The 25,412-nt window shown below is 44.5% G+C and overlaps 1 protein-coding gene across 4 annotated transcripts in view; it reads right to left on the bottom strand.

Annotated features, from left to right (window-relative positions):
- Nucleotides 1-25,412, bottom strand: part of LOC128339694 (transmembrane protein 151B-like) — a 65,517-nt gene that overhangs the window by 11,652 nt on the left and 28,453 nt on the right. The window contains exon 1 of one of the 4 annotated variants that reach the window (XM_053284011.1): nt 22,145-22,197. The exons of 2 other annotated variants lie outside the window; for them this stretch is intronic. In XM_053284011.1, coding sequence (XP_053139986.1) covers nt 22,145-22,147 — 3 coding nt within the window. In that variant the 5' untranslated portion in view covers nt 22,148-22,197. Of the gene's footprint in view, nt 1-22,144; nt 22,198-23,525; nt 23,773-25,412 lie in introns of those variants that run through there. One more of the 4 variants, XR_008313172.1, reaches the window with a different exon arrangement.

Here is a 25,412-nt window from a genome sequence, read left to right as displayed (position 1 = left end):
GCATGGAATTGGCCTTTTTCACAGCTGCTGCACATTGAGTCGACACTTTCAACGAGCTGTCCACCACGACCCCAAGATCCCTCTCCTGGTCAGTCACTGACAGCTCAGATCCCATCAATGTATACTTGAAGCTGGGATTTTTCATCCCAATGTGCATCACTTTACACCTGCCAACACTGAACCGCATTTGCCATTTTGTCGCCCACTCCCCCAGTTTGGAGAGATCCTTTTGGAGCTCATCACAATTTGTTTTAGATTTCACTACCCAAAAGAGTTTGGTATCATCTGCAAATCTGGCCACCTTGCTGCTTACCTCTACTTCTAGATCATTTATTAATAAATTAAAAAGCACCAGTCCCAGTACAGATCCCTGGGGGACACCACTACTTATTTCCCTCCATTGTGAAAACTCTCCATTTATCCCTGCCCTCTGTTTCCTGTCCTTCAAGCAGTTAGCAATTCATACATGTTCTTGTCCCCTTATCCCATGACTACTAAGTTTCCTCAGGAGTCTTTGATGAGGAACTTTGTCAAAAGCTTTTTGGAAGTCCAAGTATACAATGTCCACTTTTTGCATTAGTTTTTTTAGGCAACTTCGAACTCACAGTAAAGCCTCGCAGTAAACTCACAATAAAGCGTGTTGTTTGAAAAATGCCCAGGTAAGGAACATCTTTAGTACCCTTTTGCATTCAAATTAAAAACCATTAAATTTAAATTAATTTTGAATTACCTTTCAAATTTAACTTTTGAATATCTTGTTTTTTATTATATGTGTTTCCCTTTTCATAAGTTTGATGCACAATCTGTATGCTTGATGGACCTCTGTTATATTAATATGCACTGGTTCTCACGATCCCCACAATGATAAGGGAATTGGGAGATTCACAAGTCATGCACACTCCCAATTCCGATCCGTAAAAACCTGGAGATTTTCAGTGATGCCATGCCAACCCAACCTTTAACTAGAATTGGCAGGCCTAGATCAAAGGCTGGATTACCAATTCTGATTAAAGGTTGGGTTGGCACGGTGCCAACTTGATATTGCCAAAATCTTCTGGCTTCTTATGACTGGAAATCAGGAGTGTCTACAGCTCATGCATCTCCCGTTTCCCTGGATCTGTACACCTGTATTAATTCACAGTTTATATAAGCAAATTAAAATAAATGTATTTCTTCTAATTTTATGGAAGCTATTTAATTTAAAAAATGGCTGAAATGGATGGTGCCTGCCAAACCCAGTGACCCTTGTGGCAGGCTGCCCCTAAATCCAACCCTCATTCTTCCAGTCAATGCTCAGCACTGAGACTGCTGCTGTTGCTGTCACAGCACTGAGCTGTTTACTCAAAGCCTAAACTAGCTTGGAGGTTTCCTGGATTTTTTACCACCTGGGATAGCACCTTGCCAAGCACTGAAAAAATCACACATTTCACCGGCCTGACTATGGAACTTGCCTCTCCCCTAAATGGGCTATGAAAACTATGAAAAAGCTGGCTGAAAACTTGGATCATAATTGGATGGATTTCTATTGGTTCTGCTCCAGATTATTGTTAATATTTATCATTTCTTTAATATTTCAATGGGCAAAATTCTTTAAAATGTTGGTCCAGTTTTTAAAGTACATTCTTAGCTGCATTTACTATATCAGTAAAGTAACTGCTATTATTAGTAAAGGTAAAGTGTGCCGTCAAGTCGATTTCGACTCCTGGCACCCACAGAGCCCTGTGGTTGTCTTTTGGTAGCATGTATTAATTTAAAACTCTTATAGCAACACAAATTTTTTAAAGGAGCAGAGTTAGCACACATGTTGCTACAAACCATTATTAATTAGCAACAAATGAATCAGCCACTCCCAAAACTTATAAAAGACTTACCAAGAGCGAATCATTAGAAGTTAATGAATACACTATCAAAATCAAGTCTATCACTCCCACTTACATCACTTATCTTTGTTTACTTCTTATGGTGTGAAACCTTTTGATGTACAACTTCTTTTTAGGAGGATTATTTAAATTAGTATTACTGCCATTATTATTATATTTACAATTACTCCACAATTTGCAGACTTAGAACAGGAATTCCTAGTATGTTTGCCATAAATGTGTTGGCAGGCTGGCAAATGAAAAAGATTTGGTATGCTTTTCAAAAAATGTCCTCATGTCTCATGGAGTTGTTTTTCCTTTCAGGATACACATGGAAGCTTAGATGTACATTCATCTGCTGCTCATAATATATCAAAACAAAAAATCAATTGCATAATTCTTAGCACAAGTGATCTTATAGGGTTTCAAAGGGCCTATCAAATGAATGATGACCAGAATCAAGAACAGGCAGAAATGTGTTTCATTGCATCAGGCTGTACGCATCTGATACAAGTTGTAAGGAATTCAGGCTTTGACTCAGATAAATTAAGCGTTTGACTCAGGGAAAATGTGCTGAGTTGCTCTGTGGTGTTGCTTGAGTGGGCTTCCCTTCTAAAACTTTTTACTTTAGACCTTCGGTAGATTGAAATATTGCCACCAGACACTCTTTTATCAGAGACTGGACAGCCTGGGCTGGAGTGCCACAGCCTAGACCTCTCTCTTTATCTTGCTATTGGGCAAAATAAAAAACTTCCACGTGTATGCCTACACATGGTGAGAGAACAAGGTAGCTGAGCTGAACTCTTGGAGATGCTGTGCACTAGTGGGCTCCCCACCCCGCTTCTCCTGAGTTAATAACCAACTGTGGCTTGTAAAAAGAAAAGAACAAAACAACAACAGTGTATTCAGTTAGTATGGACTAGTCCATCTGAGGCTTTAGCTTTTTAGATGCATTAAAAGATGCTTAGGTTGGTTACAAGAATGTTTCAAAGCACCCAGATATTTCTTGGGCAGTACGTAATGGAACTTAGTTACTCAGTTACAAAGAACAGATATTTAGGACTATGTGAAACACACACAGAAAGTAAAATAATTCCTAATGCAGTCTGGCTAAACATACTTTTCCCTACACTAGATTCTGAAGCCATAAAGCCCTGGCTTCATTTCCCTTGAAAACTCACCAAAATCCCTGGCAAGATCAAGCCTCCTGCAAGTCTCTCACCCTAAGAGAGTGTCCTTTAGCATTCACCATGTGGGCACAGACTCCATGCTGATCTGCATTCTCTCCCTTCCTCCTCCTTCTTCCCAACATCCCCCCAGCAGCTCTCCTCATGTCCCACCCACCTGGTGGATTGATTGGTCAAGACCTGGAGTCACCAGCCTGTCAGTCAAGCACAGGGGTTCACTTCCTGTTAACTCTAGTGGGGGTGGGAGGCTGATCACTACACATGTACTTCTACCTATAGTTTTACTGATCCTTGATAATTTGCAGACTGAAGACAACCACTTTACCACTGATATAATACAAGCATTGTATAAAAAGGACATACATCCAGAGGCGCACTAACCCCCGGACGTTGGGAACCAGGGGACCTCCAAATGGCTGGGCAGCCTTGGCAGGCACCCCACGCCTGTCCCGCCAAACCTCCGCTGCTTTTTAAAAACTTCTTACTGTGGCCGAGAGATGGCTGCAGGTGTGTGTGGGGGGGAGGTGGAGCAGTCCTTCTCCCTTCTCCTCCCTCCCCCGGCGGCAGAGAGACTGGAGGGACACTAGCTGTGTCCATTCAGGCCAGCGTCTTTGACAAAGTGCGAGGCATGCGGTTTAGAGATTGTCACAAGCCCAAGCTTGCGGATGTGGCCAGTGACCCTCTGGTCTCTCCACCATCGGGGAAGGGGGGAGAGGGGAGAAGAAGGACTGCTCCGCTCCCCCCCTGAAGTCACTCCTTGGCCACAGTAAGAAGTAAAAAAAAAAACCCCAACAGCAGAGGTTGGTGGAGTGAGCCCCCCAAAGGAGGTTTCAGGGGGGCTTGTGTGCGGGGGGCCTCATGCATGAGGGGGACCATAACTTCATTTAAGGGGAGAGTGTTCTAGGTGGGCTAACCACCTTGGGAGCACTGGTGTCACCTGCGAGCCCAGTGGTTCCCACAATCAATGAAAAGTGGGCTAAGCTCCCTTAGCCCACTTTCCATTGATCGTGGGAATAGCCTCACTTACTTACTTAATTATTCCGAATAATTCTCTATCACCTTTCAATACAAAGCGTTCTCAATGCAGTTTACACAGCAAAATAAATAAAAAGATGGTTCCGTGTTCCAAAAAACAGCTGCTGGAAAAATGCTATGCTGGGGTGAAGAGGGACAATTCCTAATAGTATTAGACAATGAACCTGGAGACAAATTAGAAATTGTTACTGCAGCTCTGGCAAGCTATCAGCATTTATGGAATAAAGATGGTAACCAAAAGATATTATGCATAGACCCATGTGCCTTGTTGTGTCTTAGAAAGTCCAGGAACAAGCAACCTCTCTTCCCCAAACAGGCAATCAAACTTCACCAGTGGCTGCTGCTGTAGCATATAGCAGAGGCATGTTTTGGAGTTTTGGAGGCTTTTTTTGGAGAGGCATGTTTCGGTTGTTCACACACCCAAAAACTGGATAGGACAAGTGATCTACCCAGGTTTGGGAGCTGTGAACATTTTGGTTAAGTGGGAGAAAATAACTAGGTAGGAGGAGGGAGAAATGATTGTGTTGGAGCCAGGAGCCAGGTAGGACCCTGGGTATGTGGGTATGCTGGGTATGAATGCTGTCCTACCCACTGTCCTACCCAGCTCCTATCTTCCACACAATCTCCCAGCCTACATGCATTTCTTTAAACAAGGGTAAGGTCTTCTGTATATGTGTAGAATGGGTAGAAGTGTCGTGGGCCACACTTGTCCTGGGACAAGTCCTGGGACTCCAAAAGTTCCCAAGTCTTAAGTTTGGCTCTCCATTGTCCAGATATAAACAAGGTGCAACACATCAAGCTCATAAATATGAAAACTGAATGGAAACAAGAAGGAGAACTATTCTGAGAAACAAAAGTGCTGAGAAATTTTAACAGAGCTGCTTGATGAAGCTATCAGCGAATGCACAATTGTATAGGTAAGGATTTCCATCTGTAATGATGTGTACTAGTGTCTGTGTACTCCTGTGTGTGCTAGCTAGAATCTGGTAGGATAGCGGCAGCCAAGCCACATCATGTATCCAGCACTGTATGGAGGTGAAGAGAAAACACGTCCTGCATTATCCTACCCATACTGCAACTAGCACATGGTCACTTCCCCCTCCTCCTATCTCAATTTTTTCTGCCACACAACCATTTCTCTTTTCCTTTGCCTCAGAGAGGGAGTTTGTATTGGCTGTGTTTAACTGCTTATCTAGGTTATTTTCTCCTCTTGCACTTGTGGGTATCGTTTTGTCAAGAAAGCACTGCTGGGGAGGCTTGGGAGTTGCCCAGCACACCTGAGCAATCAAGGTGTGAACCACTGAGATAAGGAAAATAAAACAGCTTCAGGGAGACTTTCCCCATTGCACCTAGACAAACATGGTGTTTGGTACTTATTGCTGGGTGTGTCCCCAAGCTATTCTCTGCTGCTGGACAAGCTTCTTTCAGTGATCATTAGGCAATAACGTCTTCTGTAAGCGGTCATGTCAAATTCTGAGCAGAAATGTTCTTGCCTTTGATCTAAAAAAAGAGAGAGCCTGCATAGACTCTATGCAGTGCCTTTGTAGTTTGATAAATATAAACACATTTGTTTATTCCTGCCAAAGACTCTCTCTCTCTCTCCCCCCCCCACTTTCCTTATGAGCATTAATCTCCTTTTTGTTCTGCCTTATTAACTCTTTGCAGAGCATCTGTTTCTGTTTCATTAAATTGGGTTGCCAGATAGATAGAGAAGGAAGGCCATGCCTGACAGACTGGATTCCTGGATCCTGGAGGAGCTAGTGTGGTGAACGGAATGTTGGGTGCAGACTTGGGAGCCCTGGATTCAAGTTTGTGCTCAGCCATGACACCAACTGAATGAAATCAACACTATACCTGATCTTAGCCAAAAGGCCGAGAAGGAGCCCACATTTCCACCTTATTATATGCGGATGATGCAGCAATACTCTCAAGGACCCCAACTGGCCTTAAACGAGCACTGAAGGCATTGGCCCAGTATTGCAAGGAAGATCTGCTGGAGTTTAATTACCACAAAACCAAAATCATGGACTTTGCCAAAAGGCTCAAAACCCAGACTTGGTTTATAGATGGGCACAAGATAGAACAGGTCCAGTGCTTTAAATATCTGGGGATAGTCCTGTATTTCTCCAGCTCTAGGAAGACACATGGGGAGTATGCAGCACTAAATGCATAGAGGAGCTCCTCCGCTATTCTTAAGTTCCTCCAAACAAGAGGTGGCCACTATATACCCGCAGTGCTAAAACTGTATGAAGCCAAGCCAATAGTGCAGTTACTCTACGGTGCCCAGCTCAGCCCCTTCCCCAACTTCTCCACACTTGAACGTGTGCAATCAAAGTTCCTAAGAGCAGTTCTTCAAGTACCAAGATGTGTATCTAATGCTATCCTGCGACTAGAGACAGGCCTGATGAAAGTGGAGGCAAGAGTATGGATGACGATATTGAACTACTGGCTAAAGTAGTTTGTCCTGGGTGAGATAGTCCTAGGATGTGTCTGGGCTTACCTAGAGATGGGGAGACAGGGGGCGTGTCACTGACTGTGGGGCGGCCATTCCGGTGGTGGTGGGGAACAGAAGAAGTAACATTGGCAGGTCAGCAGGCCATTACAGGGGAAAGGGACTTGGAAATCTAATAGCTGTGGTCTATAAGAATAACCTTTCCCTTACCAGTATCCCTGTTAGAGTGTTGGACCATATTGAATGTGTGTACTTAAGTCTGGGGACCAGAGATAGACTGGGATTTCTGTTGGTGTACCAATCGCCCCACTGCTCAATGGAGTGCCTAACTGAGCTGACCGACTTGGTCTTGGACTTGGTGTTGGAGTCCCCCAGGCTTGTGGTGCTGGGGGACTTCAATGTTCACTTTGGGACTGATTTGTCTGGGGCGGCTCAGGAGTTCATAGTGGCCATGACGATTATGGGCCTATCCCAAGTGGTCTCAGGGCCGACACACATTGCTGGTCACACGCTTGATTTGGTCTTTCACTCTGATCAGGGTGGTGTTCCATGGGTGGGGAATCCTGTGATTTCCCCATTGTCATGGACGGACCACCATCTGGTTAAGGTTGGACTCACAATCACTTCCCACCTTTGCAGGGGTGAGAGACCTATTAGGATGGTCCACCCGAGAAGGTTATTGGATCCAATAGGATTTCAAGAAGCCTTGAAGGGATTTAGTGTTGGGTCTGCTGGTGATCCTGTTGATGCCCTGGTGGAGAACTGGAACGGTAAAATCACTAGGGCAGTAGACATAATCACTCCCAAGCGTCCTCTCTGACCCACTTCAAAACTGGCCCCTTGGTATACAGAAGAACTATGGGGGCTGAAGCGGCGAGGTAGACAATTGGAGCACAAGTGGAGAAAGACTCGGCTTGAATCCGTCAGATTGCAACATAGAGCTCATTTGAAGAACTATGCTCAGGTGATAGGAGTGGCAAAGAAGCTATTCTTTTCTGCCTGTATTGCATCTTCAAGTTCACGTCCGGCGGAGTTGTCCAGGGTTGTGAGAGGGCTAGTATCAACCACAGTATCCTTCTGGAGCGTCTGAGGGGGTTGGGAGTGAGAGGCACTGCTCTGCAGTGGTTCCGCTCCTACCTCTACAGCAGGTTCCAGATGGTGTCCCTTGGAGACTGTTGTTCTTCAAAATCTGAACGTTTGTATGGTGTCCCTCATGGCTCCGTATTGTCTCCGATGTTGTTTAACATCTACGTGAAACCGCTGGGAGAGATCATCAGGAGATTTGGTGCAGGGTGTTATCAGTATGCTGATGACACCCAAATCTATTTCTCCATGTCAGCGTCATCGGGAGAGGGCATAACCTCCCTAAATGCCTGCCTGGAGTCGGTAATGCGCTGGATGAGGGATAACAAACTGAGACTTAATCCAGATAAGACGGAGGTACTCATTGTGCGGTGTCGAAACTCGGGAGATGATTTTGATCTGCCTGTTCTGGATGGGGTCACACTTCCCCAGAAGAAACAGGTATGCAGTATGGGGGTACTTCTGGATCCAAGTCTCTCCCTGGTGCCCCAGGTTGAGACAGTGGCCAGAGGTGCCTTCTATCAGCTTCGGCTGATAAACCAGCTGCGTCCGTTTCTTGAGACATGTGACCTCAAAACAGTGGTACATCTGCTGGTAATCTCCAGACTGGATTACTGTAATGCGCTCTATGGGGGCTGCCCTTGTACGTAGTCCGGAAACTACAGTTGGTTCAGAATGCGGCAGCCAGGCTGGTCTCTGGGGGATCTAAGAGAGACCATATTACTCCTGTATTGAAGGAGTTACACTGGCTGCCGATATGTTTCCAGGCAAAATACAAGGTGTTAGTTATAACCTATAAAGCCCTAAACAGCTTGGGCCCAGGGTATTTAAGAGAACGTCTTCTTCGTTATGAACCCCACCACTCGCTGAGATCATCAGGAGAGGTCCGTCTGCATTTGCCACGGGCTCGTCTGGTGGCTACTCAGGGACGGGCCTTCTCCATTGCTGCCCCAAGGATTTGGAATGCGCTGCCTAGTGAAATAAGAGCCTCTCCATCTCTGACAATTTTTAAAAAGTCTTTAAGGACGCTACTGTTCACCCAGGCTTTTAACTGATACTGTTTTGATTGTTTTTAATGTTGTTTTAAAAATTTTAAATTGTTGTGTTTTAAATTTCTTGTTTTTGTTTTTAAATAATGTTTTAATGTTGTTTTTATCTTGTTGTAAACCACCCAGTGACGCAAGTTTTGGGCAGTATAAAATATGTAAAATAAATAAATAAATAATAAAGCTCTCCCTCTCCCCCTCAGGCCTAGCCCCCCTAAAGCTATGTGATGACTTCTAATCCAGTTGGATACAGACAGAATAAAATAAAGTCCCAGGGCCTATCCCCACTTCACTTAGTTAACTTGGGGTACAACCTGGCCAAGGCACTCATCAAACAACGTATTGCGGATATAGAGCAACAATCTGTCGTAGGCAAGACCCCTAACTTGCTTCCCTGTAAGTGAAGGACTCAGTTATGTCAGTGCCCCCTTGCCATGCCTAACACAATTGAGGTCCCAAAGCATAGGAGGGCCGTTACAAGGGCACACTGTCATGTACTTCCTTCAACCATGCTTGAAGGTCACTATAGGAAGATTCGAATCTCAGAGTGCAAGTGCCCCTGCGGCTCGGGGCATGTAGAAACAGCAGGACACGTTCTTCTGCAGTGCCTGTTCTACAGGGACATCTGTGCCTCCCTCATCTTACCACTATTACATGGCTGTCCTGGGACCAGTTTTACAACTCTTTGCTGCTCTCTGATAGCAACCCTGCTGCCACCTACAGTGTTGCCAGGTTCTGTGCAGCAACGATTAATATCCAGCGGACGATGACCATGTGTGCCCAGAGCCCATGGCTACTGCCTTAGTGTGGCAGCCCAACAATTTATAGACTCACAACTTCCTGGCTACTATTTTACTGGCTTATATTTCTGTGTATATTATATGATATCCATTTAACACATATTAGCTCTTATTATTATTTTAAATGATTTTATATGTTTTAAATCTTTTAAAATCTTTTCTTACTTTATAAGCATGCAACGCGATCTAGGGTACTGCTACATGGTTTATTCCTATGCTTCTTATTGCAACTAAAGTTAAATCAAAATGTAGTCCAGAGTCTACTATGTCTCTTCTTAGAGCCACAGCTAGATTTTTAGTGCAGCCACATGCCTATTTTTTATATTTTAAATCATTTTATGTTAGCAATATATTTTAGCATCTTTTATATTTCTTATTGTATATTTTAAATCATCTTATGATAATCTTACAGTGTAAAATCTATTGCTACTTAGGTTTTAAAATGTACTTTATGCTGGTCTGTGACCTTAATAAAGATTGACTGAATGAGTGAAATCAATGGGCTTCAGTGCAGCCAACTCTGTGTTTGCCTTTGTCTGCAGTCCTATACAGAGAGGTCATTCACACAATCAAAAACTGTGTTCTATTCGGGTTTGGGAGCTGTATGTGCTCCCAATTTTCAGTTTTGTGGATTGGAAGCAAGGTAGGAGGAAAAGCTACTCAGGTTGTCCTCCTGCCTTGCTTCCACACAATCACTTCTACCCAGGTTTTCCTCCTACCTTGCTTCTACACAACCAAATATTGGGAGCAGAAGTGGTAGGCCGCACCATTCCGAACAACTTGTCCACATCCTCAGGAGTCACAAAATGAAATTGATCCAGGGTCATCACATAAGAGGAGCTGCTGGACACCTCGGCATCAGACTCTGTAACAATTGGGGAGTTTGAATCTAAGTTGGCCTGAATACGAGAGATTTTGTCCACAAAAAACTCATTAAAAATATCACAGTGAGTAATTGTTGGTTCCAAGCACAGATTCAAGGCCGAAGTGGCACACATTAGCCCCTTCACAACCCTGAACAACTCTGCTGGACATGAACTTGTGGACGCAATACAGGAGGAAAAGAATCGCTTCTTTGCCAGACGTATTGCCTGAGCATAGATCTTCAAATGCACTCTATGTGGTAATCTCTCAGATTCGAGTTGAGTCTTTCTGCACTTGCGCTTTAGTTGTCTATCTCACCGCTTCAGTCACCATAGTTCTTCTGTAAACAAAGGGGTCAGTTTCAAAGTGGGTCAGAGAGTACGCATAGGAGTAATCGTGTCCACTGCCCTAGTGAGTTGATTATTCCAGTTCTCCACCAGAATGTCAACAGGGTCACCAGCACAGCCAACACTAAATCCCTCCAAGGCTTCTCGGAATCCTATTGGATCCAATAACCTTCTCAGGAGGACCATCCTAATGGGCCCCTCACCCCTGCAGAGGTGGAACGTGGTCATGAGTCCAATCTTAACCAGATGGTGGTACATCCATGACAATGGGGAAATCATCCAAGGCTGTGGCCTCGCAGAGAGCATTTGTGCATGTGCGACGGCCACCAAAATGGCGGCTGCTCACTTTTACGGAGGCCCGAAAGGGCCATAAAGGCTATGTTTACCAAGCTGCAGCGGTGATGAGGAAGGCTGGCGGGGGGAGAGGGAACCCGCGCGGACACACACACCCCACGCGGCAAGCGACAGGTACTTACTTTTAAGAAGGGGCTACAGGTACTTACTTTTACATTTATTTATTTTTTTTAAAAATAGTTCATGGACCGGTCTGGGACTGGACCGGACTGGGTGGGTGGGTTCGATGGGGGCCAGACCGAACTGGCCCAGTTCTGTTCGAGGCCAGTCCAGCCTCGAACCGAACTGGGCCAGACGGTTCCGTGAAAACCCCTAAGGCTGTGTGGGTGGTTGGCATTGCTTACCAAGGTCAAAAAGCTGGCAGGACACCCAAAAGGGGAAACAGCAATTAAGTTTCTGATTTCCCTTCCCCTGCAATGGCCTGCTGACCTGTCAACGTTACTTCTTTTATTCCCCACCAAAACTGGAATAGCTGCCCCATAATCAGTGGATAATAGATCCAGTACAGGTTTCTCTCTCTCTCCCCCACCTCACAGTTGGAGGCTCTGTGAATATGGGAACTGTAATTAAGTGTAAGGGCACAGGTTGTGAAATCCCTGGTTCTACTGTCTCTTCAGGGATCCACTCATTGGGTGCTCTTAGGGAATCCATCTTTCAGCTTCAGTCCCCATCTGTATTATAGAAGGAGCAATAGTGGCCTACCTTATAAGATTGTTGTAGATATTATTGGGATAATGTATGTTAGATGCTTTGGGAAGGAGAAATAATGTTGCTGTGATATGTCGCCTCTTTGAGATACAATAGCAAAGCCATTAATTTTCAATCCTAATTCAAAAGATTTTGGATGGTCTAACACTCCAGTGCAGACTGATAAAAAAAATAATGGTAATAATACTAGAGTTTATGAACGAAGAGGATCAGTTTTCAAGCACTATAATCAGAGAGATGAAAACCCAGTCTTTGTTTAGAATATAAACCCAGATTGCAGCAGCTCTTTAACAGATGCAATCAAGAGCTTGCTTTTATTAGGAGAGCTTTAGTAAAGGAAACGGAGCTTAATGCAGTTCTTCCAAAAGCTCTGACTGGTCCCTGCTTCCTGTCCAGGTTGTTGTACCACAGGGGGATGATGACTGCCCATAAGAGGTATTGCAGCTTTCAAATGGGGGAGGGCAAAGCGGTTCAGTCATGATCAAAGGCATATTCTTTGATATGTTCAAAGTTAAATTGCAAATGTGTTCATTGGGCTGTGATGATTTTCTGTTTTTATTCCTGTTTCGCAAGAAGAACTATAGCAGTGTTATCAACACAGTATAAACAGCCACCAGTTTTTTCCAGCAAAGTAATGATACCTTTGGGAGGCCATTAGTCCGTAGGACCATTTCCTAGCATATAAAGCTTGTAAAGGCCACACTATGTACCACCAATGAGGTAACCAGAGACAAGTAAGCCTGAGCAATCATCACTGTGGTATAATAGCAATAGCAATAGCACTTACATTTATATACCGCTCTATAGCTGGAGCTCTCTAAGCGGTTTACAATGACTTAGCATATTGCCCCCCAAAATTCTGGGTACTCATTTTACCGACCTCGGAAGGATGGAAGGCTGATTCAGCCTTGAGCCCCTTGGTCAGGATCGAACTTGCAACCTTCTGGTTACAGGGCGGCAGTTTTACCACTGCGCCACCAGGGGCTCACTTGATAAGTATAAGGGCTTGATAAGTATAAGAAATGGAAGGGTAACTGCCTTGCCCTCACATTCCCTAATGGCACTTTCTTCCTGTAGCAGGTGTTCTCTAGGCTGCGTGAGAGGAATATTTCCTCTCTTAAATTACTTTCACCCTTTGAGATCACCTTCAGCCTAAAAAAATTCCTTCTTAAGAACTGAGGTGCCATGAGATTTATTATTATTTTTTATTATTTCTTGTTTACGCAGTCAGACAGGTGTTATTGACTGGTTTGTTTTATCCAGACATCGAGTCCTTCCCAAGGACCTGGGATGCCAGAATTTTATTGTCAATGGTTATAGATATCGTCGCAGAATATAGGCTGTTCTCAGTAAAGCTGCTTTTTGTAATTGGCTGATGGTGATTTCTGTGGCCCCTATGGTGTTGAGGTGCTCTTCAAGGTCTTTTGGGACTGCACCCAGGGCACCAATTACCAATGGGATTATTTTGGTCTTTTTCTGCCACAGCCTTTCAATTTCAATTTGTAGATCTTTGTGTTTGGTGATTTTTTCTATTTCTTTTTCTACTATTCTGCTATCCCCTGGTATTGCTATGTCGATTATTTTGACTTGTTTTTCTTTCTTCTCGACTACAGTTATATCTGGTGTATTGTGTGGCAGATGTTTGTCTGTTTGTAGTCGGAAGTCCCATAATATTTTTACGTCTTCATTTTCTTCAACTTTTTCAATTTTATGGTCCCGCCAATGTTTGGCTACAGGTAGCTTGTATTTTTTGCAGATGTTCCAGTGTATCATCCCTGCTACCTTGTCATGCCTTTGTAGTCAGTCTGTGCGATCTTTTTACAACAGCTGATTGGGTGGTCCACGGTTTCATCTGCTTCTTTACAAAGGCGGCACTTGCTGTTTGTTGTTGACTTTTCTACTTTTGCTCTTATTGCATTTGTTCTTAGTGCCTGTTCTTGTGCAGCCAGTATTAAACCCGCTGTTTCTTTCTTCAAGTTGCCATTCTTAAACCATTGCCAGGTCTTGGTGATGTCTGATTTTCCACTTATATTGTGCAAATATTGACCATGCAGGGGCTTATTCTTCCATTTTCCTGCTCGGTTCTTGACTTGTTTTTTCTTGTAGGCCTGCTTTCTTTCATTGGTGTTGAATAGTTTCTCGTTCTTGACCATTTGAAGTGCATCTTCTTCACTGTCCATGATATATTCTTCAAGGCCTCTTTTCTCTTCCTCTACTGTTTGATGGACTTGCAGCATTCCTCTTCCACCTGAGCTGCAAGGGAGGTATAGCCTATCTACATCACTGCGGGGTTGCAGGGCATGATTGATGGTCATGATTTTCCTGGTCTTACGATCTGGCGTCTCTAGCTTTGCCTGGGTCCAGTCTATTATCCCTGCAGTGTATCTGATAACAGGTATAGCCCAGATGTTGATGGCTTGTATAGTGTTCCCGCCATTGAGTTTGGACTTTAGGATTTTTCTAACTCTCCTGATGTATTCACTTCCAATTTTTCTTTTAACTTCAGTGTGTGCGATGTTATCAGCCTGGAGAATGCCCAAGTATTTGTAAGGTTCTTTCTCTTCCAGGTTCTTGATGTTGCTTCCATTGGGCAGTTCTATTCCTTCTGTTTTTCTTATTTTTCCTCTGTTCATTATTAATGCAGCACACTTGTCTAGTCCAAACTCCATTGCTATATCGCTACTGAATATACGGACAGTGCTTAGCAGTGATTCGATTTCTGACTGGGACTTTCCATACAACTTCAGATCGTCCATGTACAGCAGATGGTTGATTTTACTTGATGTTTTAGATGTTTGGTATCCGAGGCCTTTTTTTTTAGTATTTGTGAAAGTGGGGTCATGGCAATTACAAACAACAGAGGGGATAGTGGGTCCCCTTGTAAATTGCCTCTTCTAATGCTAACCTGTCCAAGTGTCTCGCCATGATTGTTATGTACTCTGAATGAAAAGAAAAGAACCCATCTAACTGCTCTCTGTAGGAGAGTTGGTCCATGGAATTTGCTAATTTGGCTGGGAGGTGAATTAATTATCTCAGCTCCCTGGCATTACTTCTTATGGATAGAAGAAAGAAAATGTGCCATAAGGCTTGTGCCATAAGGTTTGCCAGCAGATCTTGAAGACAGAGGAGGCAACAAATTTTGTATTTCTTTGCTAAAGAAGACACCAAGCAAGGAAATACAGCAAGGAAACAAACAAGCAAACAAACAAATAAATCAAGAAAACAAAGGGCAGAGGACAAGCTAAGTTTGTTAGGGCTAGTATTTTCTAGGGTTTGATGTTTGGCTGGATGGAAGTGTGTGTTTTTGACAGAGAAGAGCAGTTAGTCTGAATGGGGGGATTAACTCCAGGTGAGTGACTTAATTTGTGGGAGGGGTCACATTCCTAAGGTGACTCAGTTTGCCAGCAGATCTTGAAGACAAAGCTCAGATCAGAACTTTGCACCCAAGATCTTTGCAAACAGAAATTTGCAAGCAGGTATCAAAGGGGTTTGGTGGGAGATTGGCAGCAGTTTGGTGGGGAACCCTTGGGGAGGCACACAGGTGGTCCTCACAGAGGAGACACACAGCATGAGGAGAAGGTGTATACTACCCACCCCTGTAATTGGAGGACAAAGCTAACACCTTTAATTAGCTGACAACTGCACCCAAACATAGCTTGAAGTGAACGAGCCAAGGTGGCTCACCTGGAGAAGTCCAGTGAAGCAGAGGTGTGTGTGGATGAGACCCTCAGGGATGTGATAGAGGATTCCCACTCCCAGGCTGATGACATATCTGTTGTCATAAAGAATAAAGGTCTCAGGGAAGGAGAAGATCAGTTTGAAGAAGAGGGAAACACTTGCTTAGCAGGGACCTCTTCCTTGGGTGATGCGCTCATATTCTCTCACAGAGAGGATACTCCTCCAGGGGGTCGGACCTCCTAGTAGTGAGTGATTCAATCGTTAGGGGCATAGAGATATGGGTCTGTGACCCACATGTAGACTGCACAGTGACTTGCCTGCCTTGTGCGATGGCTGAGGACATCACACAGCATCTAGATAGGCTGTTTGGCAGTGCTGGGGAGGAGTCAGCTGTTGTGGTGCGTGTCAGCACCAACAATGTTGGGAAATGCAATCAGGAGGTCCTGGAAACCAAATGTAGGCTGCTAGGTAGCATACTGAAGTCCCAGGCACGGTGGGCGGCCTCTTTAAGGTAAACAGAGCCAGTGCTCCATGCCCCCCAGAAGCCTCCGCCACTCACCTGGCTACTGGCGGGGGCTCGCCTCCACGGGAGCCAGGTGAGTGGCAGAGGCGATTCCCCACCGCGGGGGCTGCTGGGTGGCATGGAGCACCAGCTCCGTTTACCTTAAAGAAGCCGCCCGCCGCCCCCCTGGAGGCGCGTTCACAAGCTGCGCCTGTGAAGTCCAGAACCCCCAGGATTGCGTTCTCTGAAGTGCTATGTGTTCCACATGCAGGGCCAGTGAGACAGGCAGAGCTGAGGATTCTCAATGTGTGGGTGAGAAAGTGGTGCCAGGAGGAGGGGTTTAGATTTGTTAAGCACTGGGATACATTTTGGGACAAGCAAAGCCTGTGCAAAAGGGCTGGGCTCCACTTGAACCAAGATGGAACCAGACTGCCGGCACTTAAAATAAAAAAGGTTGCAGAATAGCTTTTAAAATGATGTCTGAGGGATTGCCAACAGGAACTGGGTGGTATCTGGTTCGGCAAGCAAAATCCCCTAAGGTGCAAACATTTTGGATGGGTGCAAGAGTTTCTGAATGCTTTGGATAAACTATAAGGTGCAACCATTTTGTAAAAACCAGAAGGGGACAGAGTAGAACCAAAAGTAGAGCAAAAGGAAACACATGACAGCTGGTCAAAAAGGTCAAATGAGAGTAATGGGGATAGCACATACTAACACCAGGTAAAGAGGAGAGCTGGTCTTGTGGTAGCAAGCATGACTTGTCCCCTTAGCTAAGCAGGGTCCACCCTGGTTGCATATGAAAGGGAGACTAGAAGTGTGAGCACTGTAAGATATTCCACTCAGGGGGTGGAGCAGTTCTGGGAAGAGCAGAAGGTTTCAAGTTCCCTCCCTGGTTTCTCCAAGATAGGGCTGAGAGAGATTCCTGCCTGAAACCTTGGAGAAGCAGCCACCAGTCTGTGAAGATAATAGTGAGCCAGATAGACCAATGGTCTGACTCAGTATATGGCAGCTTCCTATGTTCCTATGAGACTTGCCATATAGGTATCTATATACCAATGCCAGAAGTCTCTGAGTGGATAAGCTGGACTGCTTGGTAACTAATGAAAACATAGATATAGTGGGCATAATGTTCCCAGTGGGACACTGTTATTTCTGGATATAAACTCTACAAGAAGGAACAGGAGGGGGAGATTTGGGTGGAGTAGCACTGTATACTGTCTTGAAAAACTAAAAAGTAACAAGTTGCCAGGGCCAAATGGCATTCAGCCAAGAGTTCTGAAGGAACACAAATGTGAAATTGCTGATCTCCTAGCAAGAATATGTAACTTTCCCCTACAATCAGGTTCTGTACCAGAGGACTGGAAAGTAGCTAATGTAACTCCAGTTTTCAAAAAGTGATCTAGGGGGATCCATGACATTGCAGGCCGGTTAGCTTAACCTTTGTGCTGGGTAAATTGATGGAAAGCATACTTAAAGACAAAATTGTCAAAAATTGTTAAACAAATATAAGAACAGGCCCTGCTGAAGGAGAACCAGCATGGCTTCTGCAAGAGCAAGTCTTGGCTCGCCAGCCTTTTGGCGTTCTCTGTGAGTGTCTACAGGCATGTGGATAAAGGTGATTCTGTTGACATAGTATACTTGGTCTTCCAGAAAGCTTTTGACAAAGTTCCCCATCAAAGGCTCTTTTGTAAACTTAGTAGTCATGGGATAAAGGTACAGATCCATGTGTGGATTGGTAACTGGCTGAAGGGCAGGAAAGAGAGGGTAGGAATAAATGGACAGTTTTCACAATGGAGGGAAGTAAGGAGTGGGGTCCCCCAAGGATTTGTACTGGGCCCGGTGCTCTTTAACTTGTTCATAAATGATCTGGAAGCTGGGGTTTGGAAAAGTGGTGACTACAGGGAGACATGATGTAGGTGTATAAAGTCATGCATGGAGTAGAGAGACTGGACAGAGAGAAATTTTTCTCCCTCTCTGACAACACTAGAACCAGGGGTCATCCCATGAAACTGAAGGCCTGGAAATTTAGGACCAACAAGAGGAAATACTTTTTCACATGGCGCATAATGGAATGACCACAAGTTTGGATGGCTATAAAAGGGGACTAGACAAATACACGGAGAAGAGGTCTATCAATCAATGACTACTAGGCTGGAGGTGACTCTAGGCCACCTCCAGCCTCAAAGGCATGATGCCTCTAAATACCATTTTCAGGGGAGCAACAGCAGGAAAGAGGGCATGCCCTCAGCTCTTGCCTGTGGGCTTCCTAGAGGCTTCTAGTGGGCCACTATGTGAAACAGGATGCTGGACTAGATAGGCCTTGGGCATGATCCAGCAGGGCTGATCTTATGTTCTTATGTAAGGCTGGGATAAACAACCCATTTCCCACAGGTGTCCACTATTCTACAGCTTGAGGTAAGTTTCTTAGGGTTCATTTTCAAGTAAAAAGTGCAAGCAACAACCTTCAGTTCCTTCACTAGGCTCTCTCCCTTCTTCTTCATGTCTCTTGCTTGCTAGGCTAAGTTCTCCCCATCTCCTTATTGTTCCAGTGTGTCATGCCCTTGAGCTCCGACAGCGTGGAGGAAGGGGAGGCTGGCAGCTTTCCGGCCAAGTCAGGAGTGTTTGAGGGCCAGACCTTGACACAGTGGCTAAGAGTGTTGCACTACCAGTGTTGCACTGCCTTAGTGCAGGTATTCTTCTCCTCCCCATCCCTTACTTTTAGGTCCTTATAAGGCAGCTCCTGGTGGGTCTCAGCAGCCGGTCTCTACTGCCTTTATCATGGCCTGGACTGCAAGCAACAGCCAGGACTCAAATCCCTAGCATCAACACAGCTGTTGAGATACAGAATCCAAGTCCCAGCAGTGAGGATGAACCAGGCAATGAGGAGCTCTGGTGCCCCAAACCCAGACTCCCCAAAGATGTTCTCCCCTGAGTTAGACTCACCCAAGGGATTGGATTTGGATGTATTAAGAATCTCCCACTCATCAGCATCTGCTCACTGAGACAGGGAATGCATCAAGTGAGAGGTAGAAATAAAGTGCTCAGCTCCAGACTTAGGGGCTGCCCCTTAAGGATTCATACCCTGCAACAGAGTGGTGGGACCTCAGGGAGATAGTCAAGACCAAGACTCAGTTGGAGTTGTGACTCCATTGGATCAACTTGCTCCCTTGGCACTCTCCAAGGTCCTGCACACTCACTTGCAGGCACCCAGGACAGACTGCTGATGTTTCACACTACTCTCCACCTCTCCTGCCTGCTGTGTCTTCTTTCTCATTCCTCTCCTTCTTTTAAACCCAAAGCTGTGGTGGGTTTGTCCTTGCCCATAGAACATTTTTCCAAATCCATGCAAATGAGTACCATGGAGCCAAAACTCTCCTGTATGAATAACAGATGCTTACTCCTTCAGGATATAGGGGTGATCTATAGGGGTGATCTCTGCTTCCTCCAGAGGCATCATATCTTCAACTCCTCCTCCCAGTGTTTATATAACACTTTTCAACAAAAGTTCTCAAAACGTCTTTCATAGAAAAATAAATAAGAAATGATGGTTCTGCCAAAAGGGCTCACAATCTAAAAACAAACATAAGGTAGACACCACTAGAGGGATGCTGACTGGGGTGGATAGGGACATGTGCTCTCCTCCTGCTAAATATAAGAGAATCACCATGAAAGTGCCTTTTTGCTGAGTTAGCATTATTTAAAATGCTAACACTATGGGGGAAATTATCTTACTCCTGGAATTGACTTTATATTTGGATTTTCTAATCCTATGTACAAGGAGTTGTAGCAGATTCCTGCACTAAGCAGGGAGATGGGTTAGAAGACCTCCAAGGTTCTTTAGAACTCTAAAATTATATGATTCTAAGTTGAACTAAAATACTTCTGATTTTCAGAATTGATCTGATTTTTAGCTAATTTAAAAATGAGTTTTTAAACTGCGTTGTATTGTATTTTGTATTTTCTTTTTACCTTTTTTGTCTGTTATGAGCCCCTGGTGGCGCAGTGGTAAAACTGCCACCCTGTAACCAGAAGGTTACAAGTTCGATCCTGACCAGGGGCTCAAGGTTGACTCAGCCTTCCATCCTTCCGAGGTCGGTAAAATGAGTACCCAGAATGTTGGGGGCAATATGCTAAAATCATTGTAAACCGCTTAGAGAGCTCCGGCTATAGAGCGGTATATAAATGTAAGTGCTATTGCTATTGCTATTATGATTTAATGTGTTATGTGTTTTTATTGTATATTTTAATCCTTTGTTGTGAGCTGCCCAGAGAACAATTTGTTATGGGCTAGCTAACAAATAAAGTTAGTTACTTAATTATTATTTAAGGGATATAATCTACAACAGAATTAAAGGGAAACATGAAAAGTATCTCCAGAAATTGACCAATCATTGTGAACAGACACCTACATTTTGGCAGGGTAGGGCAATGCAAAAATATCTGAAGGCAGGTGTTTGGGTAGTGCAGCCTTTTTGCCCACTGCTGTTTGTAACTGATGCCAAGATTTATAATTCAGTGAGGAAGAGACAAGCTTTCAACTTGGCAGTCAGTATTTTTAGAAGCTGGACTCTCAAGCAACATTTCTGTGCTTTTTATATTATAGGAAGAATAGTTACATCCTGTTTCCATGTTGGCAACAGGAGACAGGCCAAGTTAATTTAAAACTTACATTTTTAAAATTGCAATATCATGCCTATGATTTTGTCCCATAGAGCAGATTTCAGTAAGGTGTGTCCATGAATCCTGGAAGCTACCTCCCTTTCACTGAAAAAAGATTAGTTAATTAGATTGTGCAGCTCCCATGTTTATGTTGAAACATAAGAGGCAAATTAAAATTACACCAGGACAGTAGTAATTTAATTTTATGTGCAAAATGGAGCAGGATCCAAAGAGCTGTGGGCAGAGCTTCTGCTCATGCTTGCGAGTTTTTGAGCTCTCCACCCTACCCCACCCACACACCTATCAAGCAGCTCCAGAAAGTTAGGGAACCTCCCAGTGCCCAGTGCGGGGCAAGGAGCTGCAGTAAGAATGATCAAATGTGGGTTCAGAAGAACTTAGTTGTGTATTGAGTAATAACTTGTTGGTGTAACTGAAGTGTGAATAATGGGGACTCCAACCCCAACAACGAGGACCCAGTCAGGGCCCCATGACAGGGACCCAACAAGGAGATCTGTGTCCAGACCTTAATACAGACCCTAGAGCAGATGAGGATGAGGCAGCCATGGAGGATCACACAGCCCAGTCCAGTCCTGGGAGGAACTTTTGGGGGCGGCACAGAGCGGCTGGACTTGAATCAGCACCCCAGTGCACCTGAATGGTTAACCAGAGCTTCCTGAAGGTCTGCCCCACTAATTTCCTCAGAAGCCATGGACACCCTGTCCAATCTGCCAGAGAATGTAAGGCACTGACTGGTACATAAGTGCCTCCAACCAGGTCTGTTAGCAGCCTGTCTCCAATACCTTACCTCCTTACCACCCATGTACAGGCCCATTAGCAAGCAAAATTGCTAAATACCCCTGCTAACTGGGCAAAGAGGCACCTTTTACCGTGGTGATTCTCTTTATTTAGCAGGGGGAGAGTAACTGGCCCTATCCACCCCCAGCACAGTACTTCCAGTGACTGTTGCTGGTGTGTGTCTTATGTTTCTTTTTAGAATGTGAGCCCTTTGGGGACAGGGATCCATCTTATTTGTTTGTTAATTATCTTTGTAAACCACCCTGAGCCATTTTTGGAAGGGTGGTATAGAAATTGAATTATTATTATTATTAAAAGGAATTAAAGACTAATGGATCAAGAGTCCATTTGAGAGTGCAATGATAGGTAGAGCACTGTCAGCTGATCCCAGACAGGCTGCAGTCAGTTGACTTCATGGCTCTATAAAACCCTTTCCTCTAGGCCAGCCCAGCAATCTGAGCAACTTGCTTGAGCAGCAAGATAGATTATCTTGTGTTTCCTTGCCATTGCTTGACTGACTTTCTCAGTAGCCAACTCCAGCCCATCACTAGCTACGTTCCCCACCTCTGGTCACTCTGTTGTTTTACTACAACTTAGTCCCCAACTCTAGCTTGTCCTTGACTGTTCCTCCTGTCTCTGACCCTCCACTTCTTACCCACTCAGACCTCCTTACCTAGAATGGGACACAGATATGCTAGAGAGACTGTTGAGATTATTCAGTACCACAGGAGTGCAAGGCTCCAAGTGCAAGTACAGGCCCTGAGATACTCCTCACCATGGGAAAGTGGGGCCTTGGTTGATTCTTCAGGACCTGTATAAGTCTATACAGGCTCAGTCTGGCTCTGACTGGGGGTGTGCATGGAACTGGCAGTGGCGGTTGAATTTGAATTTGAACCAAACTACTGGTCCTCAAATTTGAACCAAACCAGTTTGTTAGAACTGGCTGGCAGTTTGGTTCGTACTGTCAAATCAGGTTGGGCCAGTTCAGCCTGGTTTGACCTGGTTCAAGTACCTTGCTTGTAAAGGGGAATCCAGTAAAGATTCGGGGGGTGGGCGAGATGGCACCTTACTGGCTGTGGCTGTAGTGCTGGTGGTGGCTCCCCAGCAGCAGTGCTGGTGGCTCCATGGCAGTGGCCTCTCTCGGCCCCGTCGACACTCCTCCAACACCACAGGCCAATGGGCGGCCCACAGTGCAAGTGGGGAGTGCTGGTGGGGCCGAAAGGGGCAGCTGCTGTGGAGCTGCCACCGGGGAGCTGCCGCCACAGCCAGTAAGGTGCTCTCTCACTCACCCCCCCCCCCTCCACAACAAGCAAAGTGGGATTCCCTACCTAAAAAGGGATTAGGAACAGGGGGAACGCTGGGGGGCTGACAGGGGCTGCCCCACTGCTGCCCCCAAGTAGCGGACATCACAGTCACCACCACAACTGGTAAGGTGCCCTATCACCCACCCCAAACCTCCTTTTAGGTAGGGAATCCCTTTTTGCTTTTAAAGGGGAATCCTTATCAGATTCCCCTTTACCACCAAAACACTCAAACTGGTCGAACCGGGCTGAACTGGTCAATACAAACCAGGCCCAGTTTAGTTCAAACTTTGACCGGCTCCCTCTTTTTGTCTGGTTCAAGCTGGAACCAGTCAAACTGGGCTGGCTTGAATCAAACCAGATTTGATTTGAACCAGTTCTGCACACACACACACACACACACACACACACACACACACATCTGATCAGTCTGGTGCAAATTCTCAACCTCAGAGCTGTCTGGGGTCCTGCAGCCCAAATCCATCTAGACCTGCTACTTGCTCCTCTAACCATCCTTTTGATCCCACACAGTTGTGTCTGTCCCTTTCCCTCACTGTCCCTTTCTCTCAGCAGACCTTTGCCAGGATAGGGTATAAAATGAAGGCAGAGGAACATTCACTAGCACTTACAGCTAGTGCTACAATGCATACACACTATCAAAATTTCATGAATTTTCCATACTCAAAGATGACAAATTCAATTGTGATTTTGGGGAGAGACAATCTTAAATTTTCCACATGATGATGAAGTAAAATGGCAGTTTTATTTTTGAAATGTGAACCTCACATTTCAAAACTGAAATGGCAAGGTTTTTTAAACCAAAGTCAAATTTCATTTTACAAGTTTATTTTAGTTCTTCTCCCAACCATACTGAGTATTTACATAGCACTTTTCCTAATGGTAGCATACATTATTTCGATATTCCTTAGAAACACTCTGTGAGAGAAGCCAGTATCATTATCATCCTCTCCTTATTATGGATGGAGGGCTGTGGCTAAAAGATAGCGCTAAAGGCAACCCATAGCTTCAGTAAGATCTGGACTCTTTCCAATTACGGTGTTTTCATATTTTCCAGCCAGTAACGTCACAGAGAAGTAGAGATCTGGGAGGGATAGAAAATATATGCATGTCCTACTGAATCTGAATCTGTGTGAGCGTGTGAGAAATGCAGTGAGAAATGGCTCAACTAGGTCATTTGTGACAGACCTACTATTTGGCAGTTTGAAACTATAGGACAAAGAATTTGTTTAGAGACCAAACAAGCCCATATTGAAGCACTTTGCCACTGAACTCATAGGGGTCCCCCCCATGCCCCTGAGTAAGGTCCACATGTTTTGCAATCAAAAACATTTGTTGGATATTGAAACAAAACTGACAAGAGAAGCATCCACCATTTGTCACAATATTGACCTGATGGGAATGTCATACCAGTTATACTAATGCATTTACTTGGATCCTGATCCAGCCAAAATTCTCTTGTTTGTCCCATAGATTTAAGAGGGGAAGTAATTATATCTTTAACTGTTTCTAACTGAAATCAAATTTCAGAGGGATGGCTGCATTAAGTCTATTGCAGAAAAACAACCAAAAGTCTTATGACATCATAAAGATTAACATATTTATTATGGCATAGACTTTTAAAGTAGATGTATGGTGAAATGGATTTGGGACATAAACGTACTTAACTCTGGCTGTATAGTGTCCCTCTCCATTTTTTTTTGTCTTTTATAATGCTTTGAATCTTTTCCATTTGTTTGTTTTATGGTGTTTTAATTGTTTTGCTGCAAGTTAATTTTGTTTTAAAGTACCCGGAGGGTTTTTAAAAAAAATGAAATGGCAAATTATGTTAAACATAAAATATGTTTGCAGTTGTGCCTACAATGTAAAATCAGAAACTGTGCTTTTTATATTGCCTAATGTTTAGGTTTAATTTTAAATATGTAGATGTTCACAATATTATTATACACTACAACCAAAGCTTAAACCACTAAACAAGCAAACACTGCTGATGGTCTAAGCTTTGTTGACACCCTCTGTATGGTCAACAGTCAACAGAAAGTCATAGAAAAACCTGTGCTGGGTGTTTTATTACCCTAATGGAGAAAAGTGATTTGTTTAGGTCAGTCCACCAGACTGCAGCACACTGTAGTTTGGAAATTAAATGGTACTAATACCACCCAGACAACTGCAGAGCTCTTGTTTGGACTTTCTTATGAGGTCATAAGAAAGCAAAGGTTTGTGTATAGCATAAGAGAGGAGTCCATTAAGTAGTAGCAGGTGCTTTTGATGGGCAGGAATATTAGATGGTGCGGGATGGTGGCATATAAGGAACAAGGAAGAGTAGCTCAAGCTTTAGTCATCACAGCCCCTTGAACCCTGGAATATGGTGCCGGAGTATATTCTGTGCTTACCCCCAGAGCGAGAATTCCAGCACGTTGGAGAGCTCCCTACTACTCTCACATAGGAAGGGCGCTCTTTCTTCAGTTCGACCCCTTTGGGCTTCCTGGTCGGTCACACAACTTCTCTCTCTCTCTCTCCCGCCCTCTCTCTCACACACACACCCCAGTACAGACCTCTTCTCTACGAATGCAGATGAAAACGATTCCAGGAATCACTATTATTGTTTTTCTTGACCTGGATTATCTCTCTCTCCCAGTAATTTAGCGTGACTTGGGTGAAGCTCAAGATTTCGAAGCACCCAAGTGATAGGTTTCTGCATATCGTTCATTTCCCCAATACCAC

The sequence above is a fragment of the Hemicordylus capensis genome, chromosome 1 (assembly GCF_027244095.1).
Source record: "Hemicordylus capensis ecotype Gifberg chromosome 1, rHemCap1.1.pri, whole genome shotgun sequence".
Classification (NCBI taxonomy): domain Eukaryota; kingdom Metazoa; phylum Chordata; class Lepidosauria; order Squamata; family Cordylidae; genus Hemicordylus; species Hemicordylus capensis.
The sequence above is the reverse complement of the archived record's forward strand: the minus strand, read 5'-3'. Positions and strand labels throughout refer to the sequence as shown.